This window comes from Sinocyclocheilus grahami, unplaced genomic scaffold (genome assembly GCF_001515645.1).
Source record: "Sinocyclocheilus grahami isolate Dianchi unplaced genomic scaffold, SAMN03320097.WGS_v1.1 scaffold37.1, whole genome shotgun sequence".
Taxonomy (NCBI): domain Eukaryota; kingdom Metazoa; phylum Chordata; class Actinopteri; order Cypriniformes; family Cyprinidae; genus Sinocyclocheilus; species Sinocyclocheilus grahami.
In genome coordinates, this window is record NW_015505216.1 from 668,262 (window position 1) to 689,387 (window position 21,126).

Consider the following 21,126-nt stretch of genomic DNA (forward strand, 5'->3'; position numbering starts at 1 on the left):
ATTTTTGATTTTTTTTTTTTTTTTTTTTTTTTTTTTTTTTTTTTTTTTTTTTTTGATGAATAGTTTTGAGAAAATAGATTTTTACATGTAGATTTTACATATCACATTTTCGTCTTGTCTTTTTTTCCTTTTTACGATATAGCGTGTTGATATAGTCACAGTTTCGGTTTAATGATGTTGGTGTCGTCTCGTCCTCATTTAGTTAAAGTCATGGAAAACAAATTGAACGCTAGTGTGTTGATGGGTTTTTGTGTACCACACGCAGGTTCGGGACGAGGAGCTGGAGGAACTGGAGAAGCTGTTGTGTAATTTCTGCGAGCTGCCGGCGACCGGAGGAGTGGAGAACGGCTACGGCAAGATAAACATCCTTCTCCAGACGTACATCGGCCGCGGGGAGGTGGACAGCTTCTCCCTCATATCTGACCTGTCTTATGTAGCGCAGGTGAGACACAAACACAGAAAGAGATCAATGCACGTTGTCTTTATTTTATGCTTCTTAAAAGTGGATTGCACATTGCTAAATAAGTCGAATAGAAATATAGCAATTAAACTACACAAATCATATGGAACTGTACATGGTAGAGGAAGTTTATATTGTGTCTGAAATAATCCCATTGTGTTTCTTCAATTTAAACATTTTAAAAAATCAATACAATTGTGTATTTTAAAGAAACATTCCATCTTAGTATGTAAAATATGACGTCACTTTTTTTCCCTCAGGTCTAGTGTTTTTAATTCGTGGCATTAGCCAATATTATAATTTTTTTATTTTATTAATTTTAAAATTTTGTCCTCTGTTTGGCTGATATGTCGGAAGCATATCGGACTTTTATTTTGACAGCATACATATGCCAGCACCTGAGCGCACAGAGCTTCCATTCCCCGTCTTCATTAGTTTACCGTCTCTGTTTGAAAGTTCAGACTAATGCATTATCAAACACAACTTCATGTCTTGAATGTAAGATTAGCACTAACTTGTCTTTTGAAAAAAAAATATATATATGATTTCCAATGTGCACAAACAAGCCAGATTTCTGAGTGCACATTTTCTTTATTTATTTGTGATTTTTTTGTATGTATATATATAAAAAATATTTATTTTAGTAAACATTATTTAAAATAATTGTAATTTCAGCAAATCGTTTGCATGCAATTTTTCTATCTTTAAATTAAGTAGTGTGCTCATTTATAACAGGGCTATTCAATTAGTTTTATTTGAGGGCCGGATTATTGAACTGAAATTTTGAAGGGGGCCAAGGGGGTGGGTGGCTCTCCCGATCTCTTTCTGAGGGGCCTATAAAATTATAAATTGAATTTAAATGCATATTCAGCAGTAAAATATATAATATTATCAACACCAACATCTATAAAAGGTTAACATTAGTGCTGTCTGTGAATCGTGAAAAAAAAACGAATTATTCACACATTTTTCGATAATTAATTGTAATTAACTGCATATTAATATATTTATATTGTCATAATTTCACATTGAACCTCCAAATTAATGTAGAAACAATATAAAGATGGTATATTTTAAATATGTGCTTAATGGCATCTTTTTACTAAGTAGCCTATTATTGTTATTCCAAATTCAATTCCATGAAACAAAATTAATAACTAAATACATTTTTGTCGTATTGAAAAGAACGTCTTAGACATTTTGAACCAAGATCTTCTTTGTGTCCTCAGAAATAATAAAAAAAGGAAGAAAGAAAGAAAACAACAACATACTTGGCTCATTCAGCGTAATTCTGACCACATTTTTGAGTCAACTATGTGGTCAGAATCTCTTCAGATTCTCTGTGGAAGCCATCTACTGTATCCCTGATATCTGCGATTCCATTATAACAGCTTCCATATGGTCAGATAGTGGAAATAGGTCAGAGAAATTCCCTCTTTGCTCCTAATTCGGCTGATTTCAGATGTGCAGCTGGGATCCGGCAGTGGGAGTCATTTCCGTGTCAGACATATGCTGAGTTTAAATCCAGACCTTCTGTGATGCTCAGGTCTGAGAGATCTCTCTCCGTCACCCGTCAGGGATTTTAGATGTATATGTTTAGATGTACGCACACAATGATTCTTTCAATGGTTTTTGCATCTGTTCAGCGAGGAAGACGCTTCTCATCATTCAGCTGTAGATCAAAGTGGCTTTGAGCTTTCATTGATGAAATTGACAGCATGTGATTGCAGAGATTATTTTATGATGATAGATAGATAGATAGATAGATAGATAGATAGATAGATAGATTTGCACCTTTAAATTTGTATTCATCTGTAACCTACAATTTTGAGAAATCAGTTATATTTACACAGTCACATTATCAAAATTTTGGAGATTCGTTGTCTGTTGTCAATAGTGTAGCGATGTAAGGAGCACAGCTCACACAGAAGTCACTTTCAAACCAAAATTCCCCATCACATGGATTGCTATTGAAATGACTGACAAAATTCATAGAACAATGAAAAATGAATTTTCATCTAACAAAACACGGTAACACTTTAGTTTAGGGACTAATTCTCACTATTAACTAGTTGCTTATTAGCATGCATATTACCAGTATATTGTCTGTTTATTAGCACTTATAAAGCACATATTAATGCCTTATTCTACATGATCATATTTTAGATCGCTCAACCCTACCCCACACCTAAGCTTAACAACTACCTTACTAACTATTAATAAGCAGTAAATTAGGAGTTTACTCAGTCGTAGTTAGTTAATAGTGAGAATTGGTCCCCAAACTAAAGTGTGACCCAAAACACTATTAAGTAATCAAATCATTGGGACGAATCGTTCAAATTAAAAATGATTTGTTTTCTGAATCTCTGACCGCACAACCCTAAAGATTCACATACATCCCAGCAGACGGTCAGTCCACAAAGCTCATCTGAAGTTCAAAGCCGCGCATGTAGTGTGCTGTGCTTTCACTGAAGTCTTGTGAATTGGATCATGGGGACTGTTCTGCAGGTCCTCATCCATTCGAAAGAGTTCGGTTGCTCTTGAGGCCTGTTAAACAGCAGCATCTGGGTCAACAGGTGTTTGTCCTCCTGCTTCGCTAACAGTCGACCATTTCTGCTCAATCAATCAGTGACTAGATCAGTCCATCATAGCAGTCAGATCTATGAGTAAGCCTGCACCTTATAGATCAAAGTAATGTTAGATTCCCAAAGCCATCTGAACATAACTCACACTCCACCATCAAACATACAGCCGCTTGGCTCTGATTTATACCCACAGCAGTCAAAGCAAATGGACATTAGTCATTCCATAAAATGTGTTCTAGATAATGAACCAAATTTAAAGGTGTCCTTTAAAAAGCTGTTCCCCAAAAAAGAGAACAGTACTTGATAAATCTGTTTAAAATGACGCTCTCACATTAGACGAGCTATTTTATACTTCATAAGGTTGCCCACCCCCAAGTAGCTCTTATTCAGTTACACAACCAGCTGAATACCTCTCACTTTATTTCAGTAACCTCTTATTAACAGACTTTCTTTTTTCAGTTGTGCAATAAATTAATCATAATTATGTGACTAATATGCCTGTGAATAAGGTATTTCGACAATGCATGTGTTTACACGTACATAATGCTCTTAAAACGATCTCATTATAAAAATACATTTGAATGAATTACTTGCAAACCAATAAACCAAAAACACAAGTTGTTTCCTATAAACAGCTCTCTGGATTATCGCTAGACCATATCTGGTTGGCATGGAAGCACATTTCTGCCACATTAAGGGAAATGATAGATAGATAGATAGATAGATAGATAGATTTGCATTGCACCTTTAAATTTGTATTCATCTGTAACCAACAATTTTGAGAAATCAGTTATATTTACACAGTCACATTATCAAAATTTTGGAGATTCGTTGTCTGTTGTCAATAGTGTAGCGATGTAAGGAGCACAGCTCACACAGAAGTCACTTTCAAACCAAAATTCCCCATCACATGGATTGCTATTGAAATGACTGACAAAATTCATAGAACAATGAAAAATGAATTTTCATTACAAAAACAATCTAACAAAACACGGTAACACTTTAGTTTAGGGACTAATTCTCACTATTAACTAGTTGCTTATTAGCATGCATATTACCAGTATATTGTCTGTTTATTAGCACTTATAAAGCACATATTAATGCCTTATTCTACATGATCATATTTTAGATCGCTCAACCCTACCCCACACCTAAGCTTAACAACTACCTTACTAACTATTAATAAGCAGTAAATTAGGAGTTTACTCAGTCGTAGTTAGTTAATAGTGAGAATTGGTCCCCAAACTAAAGTGTGACCCAAAACACTATTAAGTAATCAAATCATTGGGACGAATCGTTCAAATTAAAAATGATTTGTTTTCTGAATCTCTGACCGCACAACCCTAAAGATTCACATACATCCCAGCAGACGGTCAGTCCACAAAGCTCATCTGAAGTTCAAAGCCGCGCATGTAGTGTGCTGTGCTTTCACTGAAGTCTTGTGAATTGGATCATGGGGACTGTTCTGCAGGTCCTCATCCATTCGAAAGAGTTCGGTTGCTCTTGAGGCCTGTTAAACAGCAGCATCTGGGTCAACAGGTGTTTGTCCTCCTGCTTCGCTAACAGTCGACCATTTCTGCTCAATCAATCAGTGACTAGATCAGTCCATCATAGCAGTCAGATCTATGAGTAAGCCTGCACCTTATAGATCAAAGTAATGTTAGATTCCCAAAGCCATCTGAACATAACTCACACTCCACCATCAAACATACAGCCGCTTGGCTCTGATTTATACCCACAGCAGTCAAAGCAAATGGACATTAGTCATTCCATAAAATGTGTTCTAGATAATGAACCAAATTTAAAGGTGTCCTTTAAAAAGCTGTTCCCCAAAAAAGAGAACAGTACTTGATAAATCTGTTTAAAATGACGCTCTCACATTAGACGAGCTATTTTATACTTCATAAGGTTGCCCACCCCCAAGTAGCTCTTATTCAGTTACACAACCAGCTGAATACCTCTCACTTTATTTCAGTAACCTCTTATTAACAGACTTTCTTTTTTCAGTTGTGCAATAAATTAATCATAATTATGTGACTAATATGCCTGTGAATAAGGTATTTCGACAATGCATGTGTTTACACGTACATAATGCTCTTAAAACGATCTCATTATAAAAATACATTTGAATGAATTACTTGCAAACCAATAAACCAAAAACACAAGTTGTTTCCTATAAACAGCTCTCTGGATTATCGCTAGACCATATCTGGTTGGCATGGAAGCACATTTCTGCCACATTAAGGGAAAAAATGTTTTGGTAAATCCTAATTATGACATTAGAAGTTATGAGATTATGAGAAAGCAAGTCATAAAACGTTAAGATTCAATCATGACATGTTAAGGCTTTATGACATATACCCCCGGTTTCACAGACAAGGCTTAAGCCTAGTCCTAGACTAAAATGCAAATCTGAGCTGTTTCAACTGAAAGAAACGTGCACTGACTGATCTTAAAATATATCAGTGCCTTTGTTTCGTCTCAAGATGCACACCAGTAATGTGTTTTTTCTAAGCACTTTCATAAAAATTGCTTAAATGTCCTAATTGAACTTTGATCTAATCCTGGCTTACTCTAAGCCCCGTCTGTGAAACAGGGCCATAAAGTAGTAGTTGATATAAAAAGTAATAATTATGACATATAAAGGTTGAAAGTCAAAATTATGAAATGCTCCATCAAAGTTATGAGATTAAAAAGCCAAAATAACTACATAAAAAGTTGTGATACGTAAGTCATACTAAAATACTAAGTAGTTATTATGAGATAAAATTCAAAATAATAACACTAAAACTTGAAATTTATGAGAACTCATTATGACAGTCAAAATTGGAAAAACTATTTACAATACATAAGGCGAGATACATAAATCAAATAAGTAAGATGCAAAGCCATTATTATACAATAAGTCAAAATGATGGCATAAGTCAAAATGATGAGATAAAAAGTTATAATTACGACATAAGCCAAAATTTTGCGAAATCGTAATTATGAGGAAAAAGTCAAAGTTGACAGACAATTTATGTCTACATACATAAGTCATATACTAAGTCATTTTTATGAGATTAAAACTGTGACATAAAATCTTGAAATTGACTTTGATGTTATGATTTTGACATTTCATAATTAGTATATCGTCATTTGGACTTTTATGTTATTCTTGCATCACACCTGGGGAAGAGAGACACATGTATTTTCTCCATCTCTGATATGTTTTCAGTTACTGTATTTCAGCTGCTGTATGTATAATGACAGTGTCAACTATTTAAAACCGACTGGTTATTAAAAAAAAGTCATATACTAAGTCATTTTTATGAGATTAAAACTGTGACATAAAATCTTGAAATTGACTTTGATGTCATGATTTTGACATTTCATAATTAGTATATCGTCATTTTGACTTTTATGTTATTCTTGCATCACACCTGGGGAAGAGAGACACATGTATTTTCTCCATCTCTGATATGTTTTCAGTTACTGTATTTCAGCTGCTGTATGTATAATGACAGTGTCAACTATTTAAAACCGACTGGTTATTAAAAAAACTGTTCAGTTTATAACAGTTTAATAACAGTATAATAACCACTGTTTGGTTCAAGTACATGATTAATGGCAGCCATATTTATCTGCAGTGTGTACGTGGCTTCTGTGCAGTCCTAGACTGCTGTCATATCGGCTGGTGATCCGCTTGATTGACTTGATTGTGTGATTGAGAGTCTCTTTGTCGTTTTTGTGCAGAATGCTGCTCGTATTGTGCGGGCTCTGTTTGAGATCGCTCTGAGGAAGCGCTGGCCTGCCATGACCTACCGCCTGCTGAACCTGTGTAAAGTGATTGACAAGCGTCTGTGGGGCTGGGCCCACCCGCTGCGGCAGTTCAGCGCTCTGCCCCCTTCAGTGCTGTCCAGAATGGAGGAGAGGAATCTCACGGTGGACAAACTCAAAGACATGGGCAAAGATGAGATCGGTCAGTCTGACACAAGAAAATTATCTGGATTTGTCAGTTTTAGACTTCATCAGGCGTTTAAGGACAAATATTCATTGTGTGTGTGTGTGTGTGTGTGTGTGTGTGTGTATAGGTCACATGTTGCATCATGTGAACATCGGCCTGAAGGTGAAGCAGTGTGTTCATCAGATACCCGCCATCCTGATGGAGTCCAGCATTCAGCCAATCACACGCACTGTCCTGCGCGTTCGCCTCAGCATCACCCCAGACTTCAGGTGGAATGACCAGGTAACCATGGCAACCATAGCCAGGACTTTACATGCTGCTGTTAGTCTTTGGAATATCTGGATTATTATATACCATAGACCAGCATATCCCAAACTGTAGTGCACGTTTGTCCACAGACGAGCCCAAAATTATTCAAAAATTATATAATTTCAAGTTTGATTTTAGTAAACATTAGGGCTGCACGATAAATCGCGTGCGATATTTAACGCGCATCTTGTCAGAAAGCCGGTTCTGTAATCAGCGGTAAATCTCCATCACCTGCGGGCTTTCACATTGAGCAGCATTAACTACACAGAGCCGTTGTTCACTGACAAGCAGCGCAAAACCACGTTCATATTCGCGCGATTTTTTTGCGCTGCTTGTCAGTGAACAACTAAACAAGCCCTAATAAACATCATATTTGGTTTTATATACATATATACGTGCATAAATACATATATTTGTACACATTATGCACAATTCCACATATCCTCTACACACACACGCTCACAGTAGGTTAGGCAGGAGGAGCTGGAGGAGTCATTGATTTGTTCATCTCCTCCCCTGCGTTTAAGAGCACAAAGGTTTGAATAGGCCCAGATCTGTTGCTATTGTTCTCTTGAGGGCCAGTGCTGTGATGGGCCACAGATGGGCCACTCTGTGCCTGGTACTCCTGTGTACCCAACAGCTGGATGACCATCAGCCAACACTAATCACCCGCCAACATGCTCTGAGCATGACCTGCACTCTGCCACATGAATGCGTCATTAAGAAACATTACATTTAATCCACTCAGTAAGTCATGTATATAAGTATAATACATACAGTACATTGCGAACCTTTGTTTTATTATTATTTTTTATTTTTTTGGAGTAAATGAATGAATACTTGTGTTCAACAAACATTAAATTGATGTGACACATTTTTGTTACAAAAAAAATTCAAATAAATACTATACTAAAGAAATATGTATTCATTAAAAATCCTGGGGGGAAAAGAATGGTTTAAAAAAAAATGCTGTTTTCAGCATTGATAATAACAATGTTTGTTGAGCAGCAAATCAGCATATTATACTGATTTCTGAAGGATCATGTGACACTGAAGACTGGAGTAATGATGCTGAAAACTTATTGTGAAAAATGGAAACAATAAGTGCATTGTATTAAATGATTAATTTAAATAAAAGTACATAGTTAAAGATGATTAATATAAAGTGGGTGCCAAACATTTTTGGTTTTATTGTTGTTGTTGAAGCAGCATCAGTTCGCTTGCCCCATCACTGTCTCTCTTTCCATGACAAACTCACAAACCTATTATTTAAAATTGTATTATTTTATGTATTCATTTTTTTTTTCCCAGTTAGCTATGTTCAGTTCAGCTTTACTCTTGATTAGATTTATGTTGTTGGAATCATGTTTTATTTCTTAAATGTTTTCAATAAAATGTGTTAAAAATGCTGTTCACCAGCAGGCTTCAATTCAGATCTCTAATGTGAATAAAGCTGTGATTCAGCTTAGATTCAGATTCAGATCAAACAGCTCAACGGTGATTTACTCTCACCATGGTCATTCAGATGCTTTAATGAAAAATACGAGCTGCCTGACAATACGTATATCACTCGCTTTAATGTAAAACAGGCTACAACTCAACAGGCTATAAAGATTTCACTCACTTTAGAGCTAAATGCAAGCCATCCAATATAACAGATTTCACTCTCTATAAAGCAGTGAATGTGATTAGCAAGAGTTTGTGTGCGCTCATTAAGATTTCCGAATGTCAAGATCCTTTGACACCATTTTTTATTTTGTATCAGACTTTTATAAAGTTTTGCTGTTTCTCATGCAATACGAATGTTCAATGTATCATTTATGTGTGGTTTGGTGTCCGTAATGTAAGTTTGGGCATGTGGTTTCCATGGAAACAGTAGTTTTCACTTTCATGAAGGTTTTTAACTTATAAATGGACATCTGTTTGAAAAAATTAATGTTGTTTTTTGTATTCTCATTGTACCACTTTTATGACACCACATCTGGTCCTGCTCAGGTCCATGGCTCAGTGGGAGAGCCCTGGTGGTTATGGGTGGAGGATCCGATCAACGACCACATCTACCACTCTGAGTACTTCCTTCTGCATAAGAAACAGGTAAATATACATGCACATTTTCTGACATGAGCAAACCCAAATGTTTAAACCCTAATACCAGATCACAGCATGAAGAACGAAACTGGAAGTGTTGCTTTGGCAACTAACTAAAAAAAAGTATAAGTAGTCAAATTAATATATGAAGAGTTCATTTGCAAAAACCGATAACCGATAATTTTTTTTCAGATATCACGTTTTTTTTTTATTGCGCATTCCAAAGTAATATCAATCAAACTACAGTAATAATAACTTAAACAAATACAGGTAATTTACAAAATTAAAGTTCATTGAAAGTATGTTTTTTTACGTATTAAAAGTTAGTTTTATAGCAAAAGCAGATAACTCCAAGAATATTTTTATATATTAGAGTTTAAAAAAAACACTTGTTTAATCTTTGCAATCTCCTCAGATGACAATGTAGATGCCTGACAAATGTTGTTGTTGTGATCATAAACTGTATGGATGTGATTACACGAAATACACAGAGCTTTTCCCTCACCATTGTAACGCGCTGCTTTTGCAAGGTTCCGTGAAAACGTTTCAGCTTTTATTTTACTTTTTCGCCCTGAAGAAGATATCACAGGTTCATCAGGTTATTCGAAATGATCCATCCTCGATCACTTTTAGTTAGCGTTGACGAAACTCCTCTCAGCTAACACGTCTTTTCAAAGTGAAAGTAGCCTTGTCACCTGACCTGAATACAGCGCGCTGATTCGCTAAAATGGACTTATCGGCTTCTGATCAAAAGCAACAAAGGCGCTTGTCGGCATCTGCAGTAAAACGTAAACTCGCAATGCCTTGAAAGTGGACACAACCAGTTTTTTTGACAAAACGTGTTGAGGGATCAGATTGCGCTATATGTGGAGAATAATGCACGGCAATCAGCTCATCGGTTTTTGCAAATCTCTTCATATATATATAAATATAAATATAAATATATATTTATACTACGGGGCCGTTGAATGCTTGAATCTGATTGGCTGACGAACGTTCTGAGGCGTGCAATTATTTTCAGGGAAACGCACGGCGAACGTAGTTCCAGGCAGCTCTCTTGACCGCATTACAGTTCCATATCACTTCGCATAGTTAACTGTAATAACGGAAATTAGCATACAGTACCTATACAGCACACAGGAATTACTGCAATCACACGTGCTCGCACACGCATCACGTCGTGGCCGCATTACCACCTCGGGTGTGCATTATTTTTCTAATATATATGTACAGTATATGCGATAAAATAAATTACAGCTAAATTACAAAAATTACAAAAGTATATAGCAAAATTTCTCAAATGAAAAAGAAAAACGAAAATATGCAAATTAGCTAATCAATATATATTAATAAATACTATAATAAGCATATAAATAATGCTGAAATAAAAGAACATTTGCGAAAAATCCTCAATTTAAAATGCAAGTATAATTTCATTCTGTAAAGCATGGCGATTAGATTAATGACGGTACATGCGGCTCTTGAATGAAGACGGCACATCACACAATGTCATACAGTGAGCCGGAAATGTGAAATGCATTGCGGTGTGCGTTTCTAATCATATATTCTCTCTGGCACTGTCAGGTTGTGAGTGGAGAGCCCCAGCAGGTGGTCTTCACTATTCCCATCTTTGAGCCCATGCCTTCTCAGTACTACATCCGAGCCGTGTCTGACCGCTGGCTGGGTTCTGAAGCTGTGTGCATCATCAACTTCCAGCATCTTATCCTGCCTGAAAGACACCCGCCACATACAGGTGCACACATATTTCAAGCTGTGAACAACTTTGTCCTTCAATTACTTTATTTGGGAGGAATTACTTGAAATTCTTATGAAATAGGGTTATTTTAGTTGAGATACAAATTTTTATTAATATTGTAAAATTGTTAATTTTTGTGTTGTAAAATAGTCAATTAAGTTTTAGTAGTTTGTTGTGTGTTTTTGTTATTTGTATTAGTTTTTACTTTTAAATATTTGATATGGCTTTATAGTACATCAAGTTAAACGAAAATTATGATTTTTATTTTGTATTTTCTATATATTTCAGTTAACAGTTGTTTTATTTCAAGTAACGAAAATGCTACAGTCTAAGATTCACCATAAAGACCATTCGTTCACCAGTGGTGAACTATCAAAGGCTCACAATTTTTACAACAGTAGAACTCCTTTACTTTCCCAGAATTGTTTTCTTTTGTTTGTTTTTTTTTTGAGTTGGCAAAATCATACAGTGTGCACCAGACTTTAGTCTATGAGATTTTTTCACAATGCGCCAGAAGAAAGTTGCACGCCCAGGTAGTGCCCCTCAATAAGTGGCACAATTTAAGATTTCTGTTGTCTGTTATGTGCTGACGTTTATGCTTTTAAAAAATCAAGATGCACTTTTAAAAATGAAAGTTTTTTTTTATTGCCATCTATGGATCCATGAAGAATCTTTAATGTCTTTAAAAACCAAAAATGGTTCCTCCATGGCATCGCTGTGAAAACCTCTTTATTTTGATCTACTATTATGTGAGTAATAGTGTTGCTTGCTTTGCAAATGCCACTAATTACATCATTACCTCACCACAGTGAGAGCATTAGAATACATGCGAGCAACAGGTAGGCTGCATGTCACCTTTTTTCCTTGTGTAGGCAACCACAGTGGTCCCAAAACCATGTTTGAGTGACCGCATGTGAAATAAACTTCAGGCTTCAGACTCCATGCAAATGCACGGGCTTTATAATGGAGAAGCCATGCAAATGTTCTTTTGTAGATTACCATTCTCATTTGCTTCATTCCAGAGCTCTTGGATCTTCAGCCGCTGCCTGTGACTGCATTAGGAAACCGGGAGTATGAGAGTCTATACAAGTTCACGCACTTTAATCCCATTCAGACGCAGATCTTCCATACACTCTACCACACGGACACCAACGTCCTGCTGGGGGCCCCCACCGGCTCCGGCAAAACCATCGCTGCAGAGATGGCCATCTTCAGGGTCTTCAACAAGTACCCCACCTCCAAGGTCTGAACCTCTGCCATCTGTTGGGGTTTAGTTTTAGTTCTTATGAGATGGTTTAACCGGCATGTATCTGTGTGAGCAGGTGGTCTACATTGCTCCTCTCAAAGCTCTGGTCCGAGAGAGGATTGCGGACTGGAAGATCAGAATAGAAGAGAAACTTGGGAGAAAGTGAGAGTGTTTATAGATTCTTCAGGCAAATATGTATCTGTTATTATACCCTTACCTTTGTTTGCTCATTATCATACACTCTCTCTCTCTAGGGTGGTCGAGTTAACAGGTGACGTTACTCCAGACATGCGAGCTATCGCACAGGCTGACCTGATCGTCACCACTCCAGAGAAATGGGATGGAGTCAGCCGCAGCTGGCAGAACCGCAGCTATGTGCAGAAAGTGGCTATTCTCATCATAGACGAGATCCATCTTCTAGGTAGAGGCTCTGGCAAAGTTCTTTTTTGTTCTTCGCTTGGGGTAAAACGAAGTTCAAAGTACCTGAACAGCAGTATACTGTCAGCGAATATCCAAGTCACCGCCGCTGCTTAGATGAAATATGTGACCCTGGAGCACAAAAGCAGTCTTAAGTCGCTGGGGAATAATTGTAGCAATAGCCAAAAATACATTGTAAGGGTCAAAAATATAGATTTTTCTTTTATGCCAAAAATCATTAGGATAATAAGTAAAGATCATGTTCCATGAAGATATTTTGTAAATGTCCTACTGTAAATATATTCAAACTTAATTTTTGATTTGTAATATGCGTTGCTAAGAACTTAATTTGGACAACTTTAAAGGTGATTTTCTCAATATTTCCTTTTTCTTTTTTTTTGCACCCTCAGATTCCAGATTTTCAAATAGTTGTATCTCGGCCAAATATTGTCCTATCCTAACAAACCATACATCAATGGAAAGCTTATTTATTCAGAGAATGTATAAATCTCAATTTAGAAAGATTGACCCTAATGACTGGTTTTGTGGTCCAGGGTCACATATGTGCTGCCGGTTTTCCTCTAAATAATAAAACGAACACCAATAGAATGACAGCTGTGAGAAAACAGCAGTTAAGAAAGCATTTTATCATAGCGATGTGGATATGCCTGCACCAGCATCGCAATTTGGCACTCCAGTCATTTCACTTATATTTATTTAGCACATTATACAATAGATGTTTTAAAGCAAGCATCTTTACAAAATTAAGAAACTCCCAATCGCACAGACTCCTATTGAAATGAATGGAATTGGAGCAAATTCCAGCAGGCATGTTCCAACATCACGTGGAAAGCTTTCCCAGAGGAGTGGAAGCCATTATACTGCATCAAAGGGTCAAACAAACCCACTGTTGTTAATGCCCATGGTTTTGAAATTAAATCTTCAACAAGCCCATGAGTCTGGAGTTCAGGTGTCCACATATGTTGGCCTATGTAGTATAGCTGCTAGCAACGTATTAATGTCAAGGACCTTGACATAAATGAATTGGACAGCTTCAATCCTTCTTGAAAACACAAGTCCTGAACCGTGTGTAGTTGGATAACAGTGATAATGCCCCTTTACTCAGGAGTATCTGCATGCATATACACACGTGTATGGGAAGTTCTTGATTTAGTAGACTGATTTAAGAGTCTCCCTTCATCCATTAGCCTCCTTCAAGACTCTTATTTTTCAGGGATGAAATATTATTTTACATACAATTCATCAAACAAGGAGTACTGTTCTCTACAGGCCTACATTAGTTTTATTATTGTGTCAAGACCTACAGAAATGTGTATATTCATGTAAAATAAAGCTAAGCTCACAATTCAAAAAACTGTGGTAATTGATAACACTTGCAGTGAAATTTATGTTTCTCCAGTTTCAAACAAAAGCTGAAATGACAATGCACTCTTTTATTTAAAAAAGCATAAATATTGTTTTAAAGTTGCACAACTTAACTTGAACTGAATGGCCTTTTTATCAGCGTTTGTGAAATGTAAAATTACATTGATCACCATTTCAAATGAATGTAGGCAGTTAAAAAAAAAAATCCAACGAAGTGTATTTCAGAAGAAAAATTGTATCTAAGCAATTAAAAGGAATGGTTCAACCAAAACTGAAACTCACTCTCATCTTGTTCCACACAAATAAGTCTGTTGTTCATATTCAGAACACAAATGAAGATATTGTCATCACTTGTGTCCCTCCATTGAATGTTCACACAACTGAAACTTGCATCGAAAGGTATAAAAAGTATAAAATGACATGGCAAATGTAATCCTTATGAATCATGTGTAATCCTCATCTTCTGAAGAGGCACAATTGTTTAAAAATTCATATAAAAATATTAATCAACACATACATAGAGTACGTTATATTTGATAAACGGAAGCTCAACAGTACTTATTCAACGCACAAAAACAAGCCTCGTTGGTTCTTGTGGAAGCTGGAGCATGCTTGTGTGGACCATGAGAACAAACTTCATCTTTAGCGTCAAGCAAGCACGATTGAGCTTCTGGGTGAATTATCCCTTTGAAATTATTGGTGTGAACGGGCCTTTATTGTAGTAAATCAGAATAAGTTAAAAAGACAAATTTGAACACTGAGTTCTTATCTTCCATAGTGCAGCTTTAAAGCACCATGTAGCCATCAGCCCAAACTATACGTAGTTCTTGATGCTTTTTGACTGTGCCTGTAAGCATTAATTACTACTAATATTATGAAAAATTATATTGTCATATTTTTTTGTCTGACTGTTCCGCAGAGCAGATTATAGCTGAATCAAATTTGTTTATAATTTTGAACACTGTTATTGAACTGAGTTGAATCAACATTGAACTGACTGAAGCTGAATAATGACACTACTATCTTCAGTAGAGCTGCTTACCGCTGAATTGAACTTGTTTTATAATTGATGAACTTTACACAGTAATTGAGAACTGAACTGATTCAAGCTGAATTATGAGAGTTCTTTGTCATATTTGATGAAGTTTGCATCACTTATTCTGTTACTACTTAGTTTATTACTGTAAAGCTGCCTTAAAACAATCTTTATTGTACAAAGCGTTATATGAATAAAGGTGACCATTTTTTATTTGACAATTTTTACCTTTTGTTTGACTTCACAGGTGAGGACAGAGGGCCGGTTCTAGAGGTCATTGTGTCCAGAACCAACTTTATCTCATCCCACACCTCAAAGCAAGTGCGAGTAGTGGGACTCTCTACCGCGCTGGCTAATGCACGGGATCTAGCCGACTGGCTGGGCATCGGACAGGTTCGAAATTCACCGCGATACACAACCTGCATCCATTAGCTCATCTCAACTTTCACGTACATATACCCTTTTAACGCCACATCAGTATCTATTACATTTGACGAAAGACTTGTGATATTCAAATCGCTTTTGGAGTCCATCCATAGACTGTTATGTTTAGGCAAATTAATGGTTTCTGGATCAGTGCTCCTACCTCTTCTCGGGTTTGATGTGATTTACATATGATTCATGGCGATTCAAATCAAGCGAAAAAAAAACAAAACAAATCTTGGCCCTCAAATCAGGTTGGATGTAATTGATTGGTCTTGTTTCGGTGGAATCATGCTTCACTTGCACCCATAATGATTAGGGATGAAGTCAAAAGAGTAGAATAACGATATTATCTGTAACACTGTACTAACGGTGCCGTCATGTTTCCATTACAGAACATTCATGTCAGTCGTTTTGCGTATAAATGCATACGTGTGCACATATGAGCACGCGAGGGTCTATAAATAAGCAGCACCCCTCTCCCAGCATGTAGCAGCATGTTGGCGCTGTGGCCACATCAGGACAGACAGCAGTGGTAATGTAAACGTTGTTTTACTATTGCTGAAATGTCACCCTGCTAGACAGACGGGGAAGGAAGGGCTGGGGGTCTCCATAAATCTGACGTGTGCTGTTTGGACTGAGGCGCGCCTCTAGCTGCCCAATCCATTATCCAGCCCTTTAAATATGTGCGCACACGCACCCAGGCCCGGGCCACTTGTGTGAGAGCGCAGTTGTGGGACAGGGGACAATGACAGGCTGTAATTACCCCCAGATGGGCCACTCTGTCAGGCACACAGCCAGCTGGACACTCCATCTCTCGCTTTATTACTGTCTTTCTTTGCTTCTTCTCACTTCCTTGCTCTGTTTTGAGGCCCTGTCCTTATTCATTTCTGTCTGTGTCTCTTTCAGGTGGGACTGTTTAATTTCCGGCCCTCTGTTCGCCCAGTGCCGCTGGAGGTTCACATCCAGGGCTTTCCGGGGCAACATTATTGCCCTCGTATGGCCAGCATGAACAAACCAGTCTTCCAAGGTACAATACTACAGTAACATGCACACACATTGAAGGAAATGATCATGTAAAATTGCAAATCCTAGTCTTTCAAATGGTATTTTTTTAATGAAAATATAAAGGACTCTTACAATGTTTTTTTTGCAATTTTTTTTATGTTAATACTGTGTTAAAATGTGGAAAAGTGAGTTTGTGCAGACTGTCATGATGCATTTCCATATTTTACCTCAGTATTAACATAAAAGCATTTTAAGAGTCTTTTATATTTTCATTTTTTTTATTGATTTAATATCTCTCCTCTGACTACTATAATCAAGCTCTTGATATTGTTTTCCTCTTTCTTAGATGTACTTTAATGGATTTGATCTTTTGCTGTTGGATCAAATGAAAACGCTAAATGATGTTTGTTCTAGTTTACGACTTTCCGTTCACCATTCTAAAAGTTTACCCAACTATGATCATTTCTGTTTCTGAAAACCTTAGAAAAGGATCCATGCTCATAAGCTTCAGCAGGAACATTTTTCTTGATTTGTTCATTGTTCATTTATCATCATTGTCAAATGTTATTGTTGATTTGAAATTTGCATTTAGAACACACTCTTGGCCAACAGTTATGAAGGTTTTAGGCCTTCCCATTCAAGTACAGTAGATGGGAGCTGAAATTGTATTCATACGTAATAGATGCCCCTGGGATGTTACCATGATATGGCCTCCAGGTTCAGCCAAATTACAAATGATTCTTAGTAAAAATGCTACTTTATCGACTTGCAGTTTTATTTCTTTTGTATTTTGTCTTTTGTATTGTTATTTTGTATGTAGATCTTTCATGCATTTTGATTGTTAAATTCATATTTGGATTGTACTCTGTATTTCCACTGTCCTGCAGCCATCCGCACTCATTCTCCTGCCAAACCGGTCCTCATATTTGTGTCGTCGCGCCGGCAGACACGGCTCACAGCTCTGGACCTCATTGCGTTTCTGGCTACAGAAGACGACCCCAAACAGTGGCTTCACCAGGATGAGAGAGAGGTCAGAAGTCATCCTCAAAAGTGCTGTTATATGTATTGACTAATGTGTAAATACATTACTTTTTAAATATACATCTAGACGAGAGTAAGGTGCTCAGGCGTTGTGTATTGTAGCAAAAAGGGTGTTAGCGTTCTAGTTCTGCTTTTTTGCATTGCTTTTGTTGTACACTAGAATAGAGCTTGCAAAATAAATAAATTATATATAGCAAACCCAGCATATTGCTCTATTGGTCTGAAAGAGACGGAAAGAGTCAAAGCTAGGGGAGGAGAGAAAAACTAATGCAAAAGTAAAGTAACACATTACTTTCTTGAAAAATTAACTGCGTGGCGTAATTAACATATGAACTTTACAAGGTGTATTATTATTATTTGCACCAAACACTATTTAATAATAACCTCTAATAATAATATTTTGGCTAGGATTATGTGTTTTCCGAAAATTGGAGTACATTGAAGTACAAGATGATCTTTGTAGTTTTATCAAATCATGAAAACATCAGCTTTAAAGAAATTATCAAAATAATGTAGCATTTTTCTATATAAGTTTTCTTTTTTCTTTTTTTCTTTTTTGAATGTTATCATTAGTTAATGCGATTTCTAACATGAAATAACATTGAACAGTACTTTAAAGCACACTGTAAAAAATAAAAAAACTACTAAAATCGGTTTTCTATCTTTAACATAAATTGACAACCACCATAATAATGCAGCTGGTAAAAGAGACAGCAATGTGAAGAATCAGTTCATCACAAGTAGCTTTTCCACAAGCTGAAGTATATACTAATATATAGAAGGCACACAGAGTCATTCACGCAAACACTAAACACCAGCATGATAACACACACACGACACTTAAATAATGCAATAAACATTCATTAAACAACAGAAGATGAAACATAAACCCACGAGAAAACTATTAAAAGGCATGATTATTTAAACAAAATACTTTCAAATGTGGAGTGTCACGCAGGGAATTCTGGGAATATCAGTTTACAGTTTTTGTACTGTAAATTATACGGTAATTTGTTCTTTTTTACTTCTAAAAATTGTACAGTTAACATAATTTTACTGTAAAATTACATGAAATGTCTGGTTAGATCTTTTACCGTTTTTCCCTGTATATAGTAAGGAAACTTACTGTTAACTTATAAGCAGCTTTTTTTTTTTTTTTTTACAATATTTTACAGTTAAAATTACACTCATTTTTTTACAGTGTATTTAATAGTCAAGGTTCATTTAAAATGATAAATATACTATTATTCATTGTTAATTCATGTTTGTTCATAATGCATTAGCTAATATATTTATTTAGTATAGCTAACATGTACAACCTTATTGTAACGTGTTACCTTAAGTCTAAAATGATAGGAACACATTGTGGTTGCGAAGCATTAAATTACTGCCACAGTTTTAAATAAAAATGTAATTTAAAATGGATAGTTCTGAGAAAACTGTATTGAATGCCTTTCGTTTCTGTTAAGACATGCAGACATTTCTGATAGTTTTGAATAGCTTTGGAGTAAAAGATCGCATTTGCAATTTGTAACAGGCTCACATCACTGAGCGTGTGAATAGGACTTACACTTTTACTGCCTCATTTCTTTGGCGTTGCTACTGTTGTTACTTTCTCTCTCTTCTGTCTTATACTCAATATTCCCGCAATTCCACAATCTCAAGAAGCTCAGTATCTCTTTATCGGTGATTACAGTATGGCTCAGAGCAGATTCTAGTGCAAAAGCCTGTGTCATCTCTCATTAAATTCCTCTTTCCGTTCCACTGCATGCCTTCAGATTATTTCAAGATGTGAACAAACAGCTTTTTCTGCTCGCCACCACAGATGTGTGCTAATATTTTCAAAGTGCGCTATTAGAGAGCTAGTCAGAAAAAAAAGGAATGGTTTTCTCATCCCAATCACAAAGGTCAGTGAACAACTGTATATATATACATATATACATATATATACAAACATAGCAGTTTTTATGTTCTCCCCACAGAGAAATATAGAATCTGCATTTAAAATGTATTTACATGTGAATCATTATACAAAACAGTGAATCTTGTTCACAGCAAACTGAAAGCATGAGCTGCATAGACGCTATATACTGTATATGTGTGTATATATATATATATATATATATATAATATGTATGTATATGTGTGTGTGTGTGTCTATATATATATATATATATATATATATATATATATATATATATATATATATATATATATATATATATATATATATATATATATATATATATATATATATATATATATATATATATATATATATATATATATATATATATATATGTATATATGTGTGTGTGTGTGTGTGTGTATATACATACACACACACACACACACACACACAAATTATTCTTTAATAATTGTTCTGACTGTGCAGCAGTGCACATTGCTTATTAGTGCTGTTCAATTCCAAAACTTTTAGAAATTATTCGGAATCTGGGTTTTGGAAATTATGATTTATGTTTTCAGTTCTTATTCCAAAAAAAAAATTGTGTCTCTCTACAAATACTGGAAATAAAAAAAAGATAATTGTTTCTAAATTAAAAATTTCACGTTTTTACTAAATTTTGTATAAATAAATAAATAACCCATTTTAATTAAATTGGTAGTGTCAAATACAATAATAAACAGTCAGATTTAGAGAAGAAAAAAAAAAGCAAGACACATATATAACCATAACTATGCAAATAACAGTCAAGTTAATACAGCGCTATTGCTAGAAATTTAGACAGTGTTTTATGATAACATGATAAAGAGCATAAATATTATATTGTGTAATATGTATATATTATATGTTATTAGTTTCCCAAACTAACAAGTTTAGATATGGATTGTCTGCCTTTTAGAATTTCGAATCAGACCAAAAAAAACAAACAAGTAATGCAGTTTGCTAGTTAACACTAGACTTTCTGGAGTGAACTGATTTATCAAGGTTAAGGCTGCTTCACACAGAACATGGTTTTGCATTCCACCGTGCTGAAGTTAAACTTTTAAGAATGTCTCTCAGAGCTTTTCCGATTTTAATAGTTTCTCTATTAGAAGAGAGTTTCTGGAGTGGAATCAATGTCAACCTTTGGAATTGACTCTCGATTCCCAATACCTCAGAATTAAAGAATCAGTTCATGTAGAATTGATTCTATAGTGGATTCTGTATTTGGGATGGGTCACGATTTTCAAATATTCGATTAGTTGATTTAATTATAGAATATCGAATAGGTTGTGCGATTGTCAAAAAGTAAAAATTCCCCATGTTTTCGGTGGTTTTCGTTCATGTAGGGAAATAACGCACCTAAAAGCCGTCAAAGACAACAAAAGAGCACATTGTCTCGTGCAGCACAGCAAAAATAGACTCGGTGCGGAAACGATCGCTGCACTGCTGCAGCTCCTGGAACGCACTGCCGGACAGC

General features: G+C 35.8%; 1 protein-coding gene across 1 annotated transcript in view; it reads left to right on the forward strand.

Moving 5' to 3' along the window:
- Nucleotides 1-21,126, forward strand: part of ascc3 (activating signal cointegrator 1 complex subunit 3) — a 160,358-nt gene that overhangs the window by 116,413 nt on the left and 22,819 nt on the right. Inside the window, exons 13-23 of the mRNA XM_016267399.1 lie at nucleotides 266-442; nucleotides 6,781-7,006; nucleotides 7,119-7,273; nucleotides 9,296-9,394; nucleotides 10,973-11,141; nucleotides 12,167-12,387; nucleotides 12,467-12,552; nucleotides 12,645-12,811; nucleotides 15,477-15,622; nucleotides 16,562-16,682; nucleotides 17,548-17,690. Of these exons, the coding sequence (XP_016122885.1) occupies nucleotides 266-442; nucleotides 6,781-7,006; nucleotides 7,119-7,273; nucleotides 9,296-9,394; nucleotides 10,973-11,141; nucleotides 12,167-12,387; nucleotides 12,467-12,552; nucleotides 12,645-12,811; nucleotides 15,477-15,622; nucleotides 16,562-16,682; nucleotides 17,548-17,690 (1,710 nt within the window). The remainder of the gene's footprint in view (nucleotides 1-265; nucleotides 443-6,780; nucleotides 7,007-7,118; nucleotides 7,274-9,295; nucleotides 9,395-10,972; nucleotides 11,142-12,166; nucleotides 12,388-12,466; nucleotides 12,553-12,644; nucleotides 12,812-15,476; nucleotides 15,623-16,561; nucleotides 16,683-17,547; nucleotides 17,691-21,126) is intronic.